The sequence below is a fragment of the Corvus hawaiiensis genome, chromosome 2, assembly GCF_020740725.1.
Source record: "Corvus hawaiiensis isolate bCorHaw1 chromosome 2, bCorHaw1.pri.cur, whole genome shotgun sequence".
In the NCBI taxonomy this organism is placed as follows: Eukaryota; Metazoa; Chordata; class Aves; order Passeriformes; family Corvidae; genus Corvus; species Corvus hawaiiensis.
The window spans coordinates 109,780,539-109,795,300 of record NC_063214.1 but is presented as its reverse complement, the minus strand read 5'-3'; the positions used below and the strand labels follow the sequence as shown (position 1 = coordinate 109,795,300).

The following is a 14,762-nucleotide window of genomic DNA, read 5'->3' as shown; positions in this document are numbered from 1 at the left end:
ATCATTTTTTTGGAGAGGTACACAATTTATAAATGAAATCAGTGACTCTAGATTAACACCTGGAGTCTGATGTGCGTTTAGAGTGCACAAGTGAAGGTACAGCCTGTCTGCTTACTGCAAACTGTCCTGGAAGAATGGCTTCTGAAGTATGAGTAGATACTCCTTTTGTTCCTCAGCCCTTAAAGTACATGCAGATGTATGAGAGAAAATGGAAAGATAATCCAGTAAGGATTTAGGGAATAGTTAGAAAGTGAAGGCAAAGTGTTTGGGGAAAGCACAAGTTTCACTGTCCACTTTGTGCTTTCATTTTTATGAAACATGTCCATGGCTCTGTAAGTCTTGAGGAATTTTGGAGATAGAAGTTGGAGTGCCTTTCACCTGGATCATTGAGTTAATCTCCATGTTACTGGAGGCAACCATGTAATGATCTCTCTGATAAATATTGCTTAAGCTCCATTTAGTTTCTGTGTACTACTCAGATGGAAATGTTGTTTCAAAACCCGTGTCCTTAAAATCCAGGGGTTTTTTATGTCCAGTCTGTAAGGTTTGTTATGACTAGCCCATGCTGATTTATAAATGGCAAGCTTAAATGAAAAACTTACTAATCATTACATTCATCAGCTTCTGGTGTAGAGGTACAATGCACATTGTCTTTGAATATCTGCTGTCCTGTGCCTAGAAAATAATAATTTTTGAGAAGATGTCATTGTAATTTTATGTTAATGTGACTTTACCTTTCTTAAATGTGTTGAATTTCTTTTTTTTTTTCCCATTTACCTCCATGTCTAGTAGTACATGTGTATCTACTTATACAACTTTGTCTGCTGAAGCTTATAATAAGAAGTGTGGGTGAGGTTAGGGGACCCCTCTTACTGTAGATAGGTGCTGTGCTTAATATTTTTGGATGTTAAGGTTATTGTTGATTTGAATAGATTTCCTAGCAGTATTTATTATGTGCTGAGCTTCTTAATTGTGGCATATAGATCGTTGACTCCACTCTGATTTGAGAGATTAGATTGAGTTAGACTCCAGCTTGACTTTGATGAATTCAGTTTTTAAAAAGGAACAGCCAAGTAATCAATTTGAGGGCATTGTCCTTGCTGCACAGAGGCTGTGCCTTTCTATGGTTAGGCTGAAATTACTTAAGTGATTTGTAACACTTGTAGAACAGTCCTTCAAAACCCTTCACTGGTACTGACCAGTTCTCATACTGGCTTATAATTGTGATTAGAATATGGTCAGAGATAAGTAGATGTGAAAATAATAAGGATCTTTGTTAGCAGAGTTGATGGACCTTAGTTTTTATTCAGGTTAATCTCTAGTAAATTAAGTTTGATTTTTTTTCAAGAGTAAGAATTTGGTCTTTAAAAGTGTGATATGGATGCCATCATTGTTCATTGGAAAGGTGGAACATTACTTTTGTACTCCTACTAGCTGAGTTTCAGTTGCATCACATGCACATTCAGAATTGGCAGGCTTAGAAAACTTTAGCACAATAAGTTAGAATCTTTAAAATAGGTCTCTGTTTACATGACTAGAAGTGATTAAAGTCACAGTATGAGCCATGGAGATTTTTCTGTACTTTTCTTTTTGTTTGTCTTTGGGGTTTTTTTACCAGTTCTACAGAAGGAAGCAAGTTAATATCCACTCATATAATAACATTAAAATTTAGTTGCCAGGTGCACAAATAATAGCTGTTTAGTTTGGGCAGTTCAAAAGAGGCCTTTCTTTCTGCTTTTGAAAGCTTTTTCTTATAAACCTAAGTAAAAAGAATACAAATAGAGCAGTAACTATAAAAGGTTATGTGAGGATTTTTTTTTTTTAAAGCCATATACTGAAGTAAAACATGTTACAGAACATTTACCTTGCATTTCATTGCTCTTACTGCAGCTTATTAATTAGTGTAATTTTTTTGGGGGAGGAGGAAAGTTAATGAACATAATATGGGACACAGCTGGTCTTTTGTGGAGATCACTTTTCAAATTAGAAATTAATGGCTTAATTTTTTGTTTTACTTCTTCATATAATATAAATGGAAGATTCTGAGATTCCCATAGCTGCTACAACTAGAAAAGCATGCATTGCAATACAGCAGAAAAATAGGCAATGATTAAAAGCTGCATTAATTTGGAAAGCCAGCAGTTTTTATGGAGTGTTCACTGATTTAAAATGAAGAAGAGAAAATGCATTAAAGCTCAAATTTACTGTGACTGGAAGGATAGTGGTGATTTTGGTATTGACTGCCTAGGGGGTGAGTAGAGGGGTGGATGTTTTTAATTATTGTTACATCTTTTATTATGGAATGACACATTTGATTTAGTTTGTGCTGTTCTCAGTCTGTGTAGCTAAAAATCTGACTGTGAACCACTGTAACTGGTAGTTAATACATTGAGATAGTTCTTATTCTCCATCTCTGCATATCTTGAGGAAACTCTTACATTACATATACATGTCCCAGTATAACCTCTTTAAAAAGGTTTTCTCCAGAAAATTAAACAAAGAATAGGAAAGAATGTAAAGAATGTAAAAAACCACACAAGCAAAGCTTTAGCACTTGGATTAAATTCCATTTTTTACAGTAAGACTGGGGTTGATAAGGAAGTCCGACTTAAAATGCCTTTTTGAGACCCTTCAGCAAGATAACAGAACAGTTTTTCTTTAAACTTCAAAAATGCTTTGAAGCATTTATATATTTTTATCAATTCAGAGTTGATGATGTACTCTTTAGGAATGCACATTTGTTTTGCTTCAGGGTTCATGATGATTAATGTACGTTTCCATCTGCTTTGCAGAAATCTCTGTGTTCTGCTTGAATGTTGGTAATTATGGACACATTCCTTCCAGAGCTTCTACATTTGAACTTAACAGGAAAATTGGTCTATTGATAAGCACTTAGATATTTGCTGATCACCTTCTTGTTGCTACTTACAGGTAGTGGCAAAGCCTACTTTTGAAAGCTGAGGGCTTTCCTTCTGCATGTTTTGGGTGTCAGATAGAAGTTCCCACAAAAGGCCATGTGCTTTCATCTGCTGACATGCACAACTTACAGTTGTTTTAAACACCAAACTACCTAAAGTTTAATGTTTCTCTTTTTTGATTTTACACACAAGTAATGACAATTACTGTAATATTGTTTGAAAGTGTAGGCAGAGGGTTTTCCTTACTGTGCTGAACAGGGCTTTCAAATAATTCTGGGATATTTCACAGTATGACTGAAAGTGGGCCAAATGACCTACTTTTGCTTTGTTTTCATTTGCATCAAGCAAGCATGAGCAGTCTGTACTTTCCTAGGCATATCCTAACATTCATCTTAGACCATCCTTTGAGCCTCAGCAGAGGTACTGCTCCTGTGAGAGGCAGTGTTGTGTTGGTGAAAGGTGGATAGCTAAAACCAGGGATATTTTTCCTCAACAGCCAAGTCTAGGAATGTTCCAGTTACCTTTTCTTACCAGAATCGAGGTAGTCAATCACTCTTGCTTTGTGGGATTTTTTTTTCTGCATATTGTAAGAATTGCTAGTGCTTGTGTATTTTCATGTTCACCTCTTCAAACTTGTGCATGTTGAAGCTTCCCCATGAACTTCAGTCACAGAGGGGTGTTAATAACTGGGAGTGGCATTTGCTCCTTGATGTCTTTTTTGTTTAAGGTAAGAGATTGAGGCTTTGCTTTGTCATGAGTGCCTTTGTCAAGATAAGCAGTAGTAAACAAATAGATTGATTCCCTGGTCATGAGGGTCTGTCTCTGGAATTAGAGACACACCTTGTTTCCTTTGGCATGCTCTCATGGGATGAGATTTAGGTTATGTGAAGGAGTAGAGTGATGAGGATGTAGGCTTATATTAATTCCAGTTTCTGGCTGGCATTCCAATTTCTAGATCTAATGACAGAGTTGTAAATGTTGAGGGAGAAAGAAAAACATTTTCTATCTCTGCCAAGCTTTATTGGTATGCTTCACAATGTAAGCATGTTGATCCTGTTGTCTTCCATAATTATCCAAGAAAGCCTGAACTGCATATAGGTGGAACAAAGATAATTTATATTTTTATTTAATTCCAAAGAGGATAGCTCCAGTTTGGGAATACCTGAAGTAGTCCTGCTGGTTTAGAATTTGAAAGTTCCTTTTAAAGATAAAGTAGCCCAGCCATGGTTCTTTGTAATTTTAACTTCTTTTTCATTTTTTGTAACCTTTGTATGTTATCATTTTTCTGTTCTGTGGTTCTCCCTGCCAGCATGTTTTCTGTAATTTATATTCAGTCTTTTCAGTCAGGCAAGGTATACAGTTTATTCTAACAAGTACCATATGAGCAGATCTTTGCATGATATATTCTTTATTTGCAACAAGAAAATAGAGCTGTTGTTCCCAGAAGAGTTTGGCTTAATGTGAATGTTCTGTAAGTACCATACCTGAGTAAACCATTTTGCTCCAAAATAGATTCTGGCAAAAACAGTAGGAAGAAGCTGGACATTGCTGCAAGAATAATATATGTGATCTGCCTGTGACCATCCTCTTTTTTTAAAAACAAAGATAAATTGAACTTGTCAAAATTAAAGTGGAGGAAAGAAAAAGCGTAAATAAAAACATCAAGTTACTGTCACTCTTGAGCTATATACACTGCTTTACAATAGTAGGTTAGTGTTCAGGGTTTTTTTTTGAAATCTGGTGTTTCAAACTGTCTCAACTGTGCAAATTATGTTCAATAAGAACAGTTCAAAAGATTTTTTTAAAAAATGATTCTTTGACAGCAGAATGTCTTAATTACTATACAAGGAAGAGATGATTAACAGACAGCTAACAAAATTTTAATAGTATGTGTTTATGGAACAAGCAGTTACTTTATTCACAAGGTATAAAGAACATTAATTTCCAAATTGCTTTCCATATATGTCAAAATTCACACCACCAACCCTGAGGCGTTTTTTCTTTGGGACAAAGAATAGGAGATGGGGTAAAAGATACTTAAAAATAGCTTCTGGTGTTACCTTGTGGTCACTTGAAATTTCAGAGTGGCCTCAGATTTTTTTCAGAGCATTGCTTCTTCTTTGGAGCTGGTAGGTACTAAAGGCTTTCAGACTGTTTGAAAGCAATCCAATTTTGTGTGAAAGAAACTGGGATTTAGGATCAAATCTGATCAAGGATTTGTGGATTTGGCAACGTCTAGCAGGTTTTTATTTGTTTTAGAAGTGTGATTCAGAATGCTGTGTTACACCTGACTGTACAGGAAGAGTGAAGCCTCTGAAGAGATTCCCACAGTGAGCTGAGGATGCCTGGAGCTAGATTAATTAAAATGTTCAAGACAGGGATGTGTTTTGGAATGGTCTCAGGACCAGCCTCACGCACTTAAATTGGCTTAGATAGTAGGAAGGGTTCCAGAAAGGAATTCTTATTTTCCCCCATGCCTACAACTCCAATAAAACTGAGCATGGATGGCTCGTAGGTTGTATCTCTCACCTGGGAAGTTCAAACCTACCTCTGCAATTTGCCAAAGAAATGCACAACCAAAGGATTATATGTTGAGATGTCTCCTTCTTGTGTTAAAGGCATGTGTTAACATGTGGAGACACAAAGAGGGGAAACCATAAGGTCAACATCATGATGAGTGGTTGGCGTAAGCACATATTCTGAAGGAAGGGGGTTGGGTACCTTCCCTTCCCACCCCATGGCAATTAAATAGCTCTGTGAGCAGAGCCTAGCACTTGGGAGCTCAGACTTCATTTGTGAGAATTCAGAAAAAAACCAGACTAGAGCAGACCTTGGTAACCACAGAATAGGTGTGTAGAGTGTCTTTGAAACCCAGGAAAAGAGTGAATTTTTAATTTGGGTGCTTTATGGATTAAGCAGAAGATGAACAGAAGCTGTTTTCAGGAGAAGGAATAATGATTTTTAGAATTGGGGATTTCAGTTGTGCCTAATTCCAGCATAAATTCTGCATGTGATTACTCTGCTGAAAATGTGAGTCACTGCTCTTAATCACTAAATTGCCTTCTGGATTTTGGATAACAATACATCAGTTTAAACCTTCATGCATAAATGCAATTGCTCTCAAGATTGCCTGAATGAAACGAAGTAAAATAATCTTCTAATGACACATAGTGCTTTAGGTTTTCTGGATTGTTTCTCTTGGTCAGAATTTTAATATCTTTTAAATATATTCATAGGTAAAAACATCAGAGTTTTATCGATACTCCCGGCAGCTGCGACATGAGGTTGACCAAGCCATGAATTACTTTCATAGCGTTCACCAACAGCCTTTGATGGAAATGAAATCGAACAAAATTCGTTCTGCCAAACCCCAGACTGCAGTGTTTAGAGGAATGATAGGACACAGTATGGTAAACAGTAAAATTCTTCTCTTGCACAAACCGAGGGTCTGGTGGGAACTGGAGGGTCCTCAAGTACCTTTACGACCAGACTGCCTTGCCATTGTAAATAACTTCGTGTTCTTGTTAGGTGGGGAAGAACTGGGGCCAGATGGTGAGTTTCATGCTTCATCCAAAGTGTTTAGATACGACCCAAGACAGAACACTTGGTTACGAATGGCAGACATGTCTGTGCCACGTTCTGAGTTTGCTGTTGGAGTGATTGGCAGGTATGTTTATGCAGTGGCTGGGAGAACCAGGGATGAAACGTTTTACTCAACTGAACGGTATGATATTACTGAAGATAAATGGGAATTTGTGGATCCCTATCCAGTCAATAAGTACGGACATGAAGGGACTGTGCTTGGTAACAAGTTGTATATCACTGGTGGAATTACGTCATCTTCAACTTCTAAGCAAGTGTGTGTGTTTGATCCCAGTAAAGAAGGGACAGTAGAGCAGCGAACACGGAGAACTCAAGTGGTCACTAACTGCTGGGAGAACAAATGCAAAATGAATTATGCAAGATGCTTTCACAAAATGATTTCTTACAATGGTAAGCTTTATGTCTTTGGTGGTGTCTGTGTGATCCTGAGAGCCTCCTTTGAATCTCAAGGATGTCCATCTACAGAGGTTTATGACCCCGATACTGATCAATGGACTATATTGGCTTCTATGCCAATAGGTAGGAGTGGTCATGGTGTAGCTGTTCTGGACAAACAGATAATGGTTCTTGGAGGCCTTTGCTACAATGGTCATTACAGTGATTCGATTCTCACTTTTGATCCAGAGGAAAACAAATGGAAAGAAGATGAATATCCAAGGATGCCCTGCAAGCTGGACGGCTTACAGGTCTGCAGCCTGCACTTTCCTGAGTATGTTTTGGAGCATGTTAGACGGTGCAGCTAAAACAGAATGAACAATCCCATGAAACACAAAAGAGCTATACTAATTCATTAAAAAAACTACAAACCAGTTGAATTCCTGCAGAGACATTTCCTTGTGTATAAGAACAACTGCTAAATGCTTAAGAGAAACAGGATGTACAGGGAGTGTACTTACCACGTTTATTAGAAAAGGTGATAGTTGGTCTGATCTTGTGAAAGCTTTGTTTTTTGTTTTTTTTTTTTGTTTAACAAATGTAATTGTTAGTATGAGACAAAATATATTTTTGAGTCTGCCTTTTTTTTTTTTTTTGGTAGTATTTTATGTCCACAATGTGGTCTCTTTTTTTTAATGGCCATTATACCGCTATGCTTTTGAAATAAGTTGAGTTTGACAAAATATTTGTGAAAGGAAAAGAAAGATGTTATTTTCACTCTTTATTGGGCATCAAAATACACATCATCATCTGTACTAGGGTACAACCAGGTATAAAGTAACAAAACCAAACCATTTCTGTATTTCATGTTGTCTTTTAGATGCTTTTCCCATTAACTGCGAAGTACTCTCAAATTTACTAGGTGTTTTTGTTTTCCCTTCTTTACTTTGGAGAAAAATTTTAACCCCTTTGCATGACCTTTTTCCTGGTTTTGTATAGTTGTACCAGTAAGTCTGCCAAAATGCAAATTACACATTTTCTACTAAATTGAAAACAAAGCATTTTTATATTCAAAACACTATTTCTATGCTGCCTTCTATTGTCTGTGTTGTGTTTGTTGGTGAGTAAAAAAAATGTATACACACATGTGGATACACTGTAAAAACTGTATATAAATGCATCTTTTTATGTGCAGTTACAATATTATATTTTAACTAGTGCACAGATTCAGCCATATCTGTTGAATTTAAGGTATTCCTTAATGAGCTAAATAATTCAAGGTTCTGAAGTGAAAAGGCCTCATGTGGTATCAAAGTATCTTATCTTTAGTATATACTGATTGATTCAGTAACCTTAAACTCTTTATATTGTTGCTACGTAATGAACTGTTGATTATTTGTTTTTTTATAAATTATTTTTAGAAAGTAAACTCATTTTACCTGAGTTTCTTTTTGGTTTCAATGTGCTGCCTGGTTTTCTTTTTTCATTAAAATGGAAAACATCAATAAGCAAATGCTCAGCACTGCTGCAACCCACAGTTATTTTTGGAACTGGATGCTGGATATACTGCAGTTTATTGTCAGTACTTTGCTTATACCCGCACTTCAATATGAGTACTCATATTGAAGTGGTATAATATTATTATTATTATTATTATTATTAACTTTTAAGAACTACTGTGTTTTGAAAATACGGAGTTAGGTGATTGGTTTGTTAGTATAATTTCTGTTTCTTTTATAAAAACCTACACAACTATGGCTACTGACCTTGGAGTGCCTGAATAGAGATGGCTGGTCCAAGGGGGCTTTGAATATTCCATTGTGTTAATTTGCAGGTATAAGTGACAGCAGATTGGTAAGAATTATCTGCCAAGACATAAATAATAACAGTAATTGCATTTTGACTATCTTTATGGATATGAAATTAGCCACTTCTAGAACCTAAAGGAGAGATCTGGGGAAGCTGAAGGCTCACAGGTAGTTCAGATGCTGAAACATGCGGCTGCATATTTTGTAAAATCTAACGCTGCTGTGTTTCATTTTAAGCAATAGATTTTACTTTATATGCAGCAATGCAAAACCACTTTATTCAGCATCTTCCAGTCAGAATTCACTGTAGAAAAGGAGTGTACAGTACTCAGGGAGTTCAAAAGAATGCACTTACAAAGGGACCAAAATCACCCTAAGTTTTCCATGTTAAAAATAATACCTACTTCTGTAAATGAAGTTTGAAATAATAGAAGTTAAAACAATGTGTAAAACTTCTCATATTGCGCTCTGGTGTCTTTGTAGGAATTATGTTTTGGGTTGAAATGTGAGTATTTGGAGCTGTATGGCAAGTCAGCAGATTTTTAGGGTTTGTTTATTGTTAGAAATGATTTATTAATTGAGTGTTTTCGTATGTTTTAAAAGAAAGAGAGAATGTTTGCCATCACAGCTGTAGTGATAAGTTATTTACAGCAGAAGAGACTGGACCAAATATTGATATTCAGCCTTCTGATGCAGACTAGTTTGCAGCTAAATGTGTCTTTCTTAATAAGAATTCAGTTCACTGAATTAGAAATCTAATTTCTTGATAGCTTAACGCAAATGTGGCTTACACTAAAACCTCAGTTCCACTGTGAGATTTGTGTGTACGTCACCCTACATGGGTAGAGATAAACTGACTCTGGTAGGTGCTGGCTGTGTGCTCACTGTACATAGTTCATGGGGTATTGGGGCACAAGAGAAAAAAAACAAGGTAGTTTTTGTTTTGTTTTGTTTTTTGTTATTATTCTCTTTGTCACCAGCTCATTTTTCAAAAGTTAATGGGGCAGCAAAAACTAGTCCTTTGTGAGGCAGCTGTCATGGGCACGTTACATAGAGTAGAGCACTTTACGTGGGGCCAGTGCCAGTGTGGGGAGAGGCCCTGGCTCTGGATCTCTGGTGGTCAGGAGTCAGATGTCTGAGAGACATGGCCAAGACTTTATTAAAAGTAATGATAAGGATAGGGGTGTCTCAAGTTACATTTTTAAGTCTGCATTTAAGCGTCTTCTGAAGCTCTGTGTGCTCAGCAACTGCCACTAAAGTCATTGGTGAGTGTTGACACTTGAAAAATGAAGAACCAATTGGTTTTGGTGCTCTGCTTTTAAGCTCATATTTATCTTCAGGTGTCCAGTTCTGAAAGATCTTGTTCAGGATTGTAGTAATGATAGTAGCAATTGTTCTGTGAAATCGTAATTGAACTGTTGGTTTCAGCTTCCCTGAAGTTGTGTCTCCATTGAGAGGCTGGCTGTAACCTTTCCAGCATTAGGGATGGTTGGAATTTGCTTGGGATTAGAATGGTGGGGATATGTGAGAATGTTTTGTCAGTTTACATTTCTAGTGCTTTTATTTTTCAGACCTGAAATACAAAAATTAGCTTCTGTTCTCTTTTATACTGCAATGGAACTTTTGAGGCAGTTACTTTTGTTACTTTGTATATTGGAGGGATTTTTTCTAATTGAAAATTTTTTTATGTTTGCTCTAAGTATTTAGCTCCAGATAATTTAGTACCTTAATAGGAACAAACCTAAGCTGGCTAATGAGAATTGTCTATTACTATCAAATTTTGAGCATTATGGTCAGATTAAGATGGGTTTTAAAAAACATTTAAATGCTTCTCATTTGTCAAGGAAGTTATGATCTTTGGTTATTAGGTTTGGGGAGGTTCTCCTGTTCCCATCTCATTGTGGAATACCAGCAAATCTAATGTCACCCACATATTTTAAAATTCAACATAAGACTTGCTTTGGAAGGCAAGTGTACTTGCCTTTTTTTAAAAAAGTGGACATAGTGAGTTACAATCTAGAGGGTTTTTTTCGCACCTATACAAAAATGTATCAGCTTCATTTCTTAATTTAGCAACCAACTTCAGGAGGAAATTTTCTTTTCAAACAAGACAATAGACAAAAAGCACAGTGTTCCTGTAAAGGGACCGGATACTGCCAGTTCCCATTTCGTGTGCTCCTATGTCTGTTTTTAGGGGGCAGATTTTTTTTTATAAGTACTGCATAAGGAAAAAATAGCTCATTTTCTCCCACAAAGTGTTGGTAGTTTCATTGTGGAAGGTATCAGCTGGCAAAAATAAACTTTAGGAATTTTTTCCCCATGAATTCAGCTGGAAGAAGGCAGTCCTTGGTTTTACAGAGGTCCTGCTGTTTTAGAGAGCACTTCTAGCAAGTGGCAGCATATGAGCTACGTGGCAACTGCTTTTATGTTGCTTTCTTCTGAAAAACATGGATGCCCTACTTTCTGCAGTGTGATAGCAGTTAGAACTAGCTCTGAGGGTTTGACTGTAATATTTCCCTGGTTTCTGAGATTTGCAGCTATTTATTTTTGAGGCTCTCCTGCCTTAGAAACCCAAGTGCTGCATTTCCTCATGCTAATAATATGGTAACTACTTGTGTCAGGGATGAAGCTTCACTTGACACTCAGGAAACAAAGACAAAATTCAGCAGGTGCAAATTCAAACGATCTCAAAAACCCCATTGCTTAACTCATTATGTCCATTCTTCAGCAAAGGGAGCGTAAGCATTGTGGGGACACACTAACAGTTCTTTAGAAATAAACTTCCAGTTTGTGTCAGCCTGCATATGTCAAAGTCTTTTTAGAAGTAGTTGCATTTGTAGAGCTATTTTGCCTTTTTAATATACTTTTTCTTAAAAAAACCAGAAATAGTGAATCGGGCCCCAGATTGTTTTAACACTTCAGATGTGTACTTCACATATGTGAATAGTCCAGTACAAAGAAACAGACAACTGTAAGGTACTTAAAGGAAAACATAAAAGCGCAAGTGTTACTAAGCCTGTGCTTACGAGTTTATAGGGTTGGGGCCATCAAAGGAAACATCCCTCCTGCTCTCCTTCTGCTAATAAAAATATATATAGGTGGTGAAGTTACTTGAATAAGCATCTGTCACACGTGGCAGGGTTTACTGAAGGAGAGTGGGAAAGAACATAACTGGAAAACACATCATCTATTTGAACAGCGCTTGCTGGTGTCCTGTAGCTAATATTCTGAGATTTTCATTCATGTTTGTTAAACAACTTGAAGCTGCTTAAAATAAATACTAATGACTACTTTTGCATCTGTATTCTGTTTTTGAAAGTAGGTGAGTAACTTGAAAATTTCTATTTGTGTGGGTAAACTTCATAAAACCTAGTTGTATATGTCAGGTGGCAGAAAAACTAATTTGTTTTGAGCACAGCTTTCCTGTATGTCCCTCTACTAATTTTTTTTACACTTCTCTAAGTTCAATTTATGTAATCTTTTAAAAATAGCTTTCAAAAATCAATTCCAAGTACCTTTGGATTAATATTAAATTGGTAGCTAGGGGAAAATAATTTTTATTTGCAGATAGTTTTTATTTATAGCTCTGGTAGAAAAATCTTACTGTAAGTCTAGGAAATGCAGTGTTCTGTAGGACTGTAAAGTTAGCTATATTTAGGGGGCTTTTTTTACCTCAGTGGGACCCACCTAACTTTTATGTCAGTTCTGGAGCAGGTGAAGGGAAGAGTGAACTATGTTTTTATTTTAAATATTTTTCCCTATATATTGTTATTTTTGTAGATCTTTTTAAAATAAATTATTATATGCTGGAGATTGCAATTCCACTATAATATCCCACAATTCCAGTGTACAATATCAGATTGTTTGTATTGAAAAGAATGTATTTGATAAGTTAACAGGAAGAGTTATTTTCAAATTGTACTGTGTTTGTGTCTAGCTATTGGAAATACTTTTCCTATAGAAAATTAAAATTATATGTATATGACCTCATATATACATTTGGATTAACTGTCTAATGATTACCCTAGGGCTGCTATAAACTTCTCTAAATAATTTAAGAATTGCCTTTTTTTAACTGTTTTAAAGCATTTTTTCTTGTCTTTTTTTTTTGGCAGAAAGTAATTTTCCCTTGCTATGGATACAGTATGCTCAGACTTGCATATGTGCTCTGTTTGGGTTTCAAGCTGAAAAAAATGTATAAAATGTGTATAAAGAAAAGTGTAAATAAAATATTTTTAATCTTTAAACATTCTTGTGTAAACTTTGTAATACTTAAAAGTGTAGTGGACCTGGATTACTTTCTCCAGGACTTCAGAGATGACTCAGTTAAACAGCTCTTCAAACTGTCTTGTTGCAATGTTTGTGTAAGATTTTGTTAAAGTTATCCCATCGTGCTGGATGTGCTTATAAGGGACATCAAGTTCTTCTCTTTAACTGTATTTTACAGTCTTCCCAATTTTAATTGCTGTAGTGCATTTATCTGTTTGCTCTGCATTTCAAGCTTGAATGAATGTTTGGAGTTGACTTGGTTGTTACATTTGTCCCCCAGTGTGTAAGCATGAATTTTAACTTCCAAGACTGAACACCCAAGGCAGCCTTTGGTGTTGGTCAGCAGCCAGGAGAGAGCGTTCCCTGCCGTCAGGTACACGGAATTGGGGGCTCCCAGCCAACGTGTGTTCACCACACACTTGGACCTCAAAGTGCCAGAAGGCCAGGTTATACTTCTTAACATTTCCTGTAATAGGAAGGGGAAACTTCATTTCAGGATTAAAGTGTCAGATCAGCATTCAATGCCAGGGAGGGGGAGCAGGGTGGGAGGGCAGGTAAACCAGGTTATAATCATATTTTCTCAGGCAGTCCGATGAAAGCCTTCCTTGTCAGTCCATTGCCACAATTTTTCTTTCTCTGTCACTATTTTGTCAAGTCTCTCTCAGATCAAAGCCTCTGGTTTAAAAGTCTGCCGTCAAGAATGTTTGAAAATAACTGTGGTGTCTTTCTTTTTTAATATTGAGTTCTAAAATAGAATTTTAATTTTATTTTAATAATTCAAATTACTTTAAACTTTATTTGCATAAAGTAACTTCCCCCATGCTCCCCTCCTTCCTCTCCTTTTTTAGTAACTTTTCTTCATCCTACACAATGTACTCTTTAACGGGAGTATGCTGTGGATGAATTAATGGGAGGAAGGGCCACTTTTAATTGTGATATGTCCCCATTTTGGGTTCAAAAGGAGACCAAATGCATTAGACTGATACAGTGGAAGAGAAGATGACAGTCTTCTCACACTGTAAATGTTACTTACATCTCTTTTTGTTCACCTTTTTAGTCTCCCTTCTCAGTGAGCCAGGATGAATTTTTGGCAGTACCTTTTTTCCAAGACGTCACAATGCCCGACTTGACTTACTCATTAGCACCTCTGTAGCTGATCAGGCATCTCCAACAAAGTTTCCATTGTTTCACTAAGAGCTCTCACATTTTGACTGGTTCATACCAAATTCCTCACTTTTTTTTTATTACGTGGCCTTATTTTTTGGTAGTAGTTAGTAATCTCTGTTCACTTGTTTTGTATTATATGAAATTAATGTTATTTTGGCAATGGGCTTATTTGGTGAATGCCTTCTATATTCTTTGCTATAAATTATCCTTGTTGACATGAAATTCCCAGTTTCAGCAGATGTTTCCCCTTTGTTATAGACTGGGGTTGTAGGGTTCTGGGTTTGGGTTTTTTTGTTTCTTTTTTGAATCCATTTGCTTCATAATACGGAAAGGCAAAGTGTTGCTTTGGGTGTTGCACAGATTCTGCATCAGTTCTGTACCTTTTGAGTTCATAACATACTTGTGGATATGTGATCCCCTACCCAGCCTCTCGCCTGTCAGATCTTGCTGATGGTTCAGTGTCATCCTTTAAATGGAGTGCAGCCTTGTCCAATGCAGCTTTCTTGGCATGTGCAAAAACTTTGTTCAAGGGAGAGGGTAGGGAATATGTGTAAAGGCAGCTTTAATTTCTTGTTTTCATTAACACTTCCCACTTCTACATTCAATTCTGTAGTTGTGCTGA

At 36.5% G+C, this 14,762-nt stretch overlaps 1 protein-coding gene across 5 annotated transcripts in view; it reads left to right on the top strand.

The window, feature by feature from the left end:
- The window catches only part of KLHL15 (kelch like family member 15), a 28,526-nt gene extending 15,575 nt beyond the window's left edge, over nt 1-12,951 (top strand). For all 5 annotated transcript variants that reach the window (XM_048288145.1, XM_048288135.1, XM_048288123.1 and 2 more), the window contains one exon: nt 6,155-12,951. In XM_048288145.1, the coding sequence (XP_048144102.1) occupies nt 6,155-7,264 (1,110 nt within the window). In that variant the 3' untranslated portion in view covers nt 7,265-12,951. The remainder of the gene's footprint in view (nt 1-6,154) is intronic.
- Nucleotides 12,952-14,762: the final 1,811 nt, after the last annotated feature.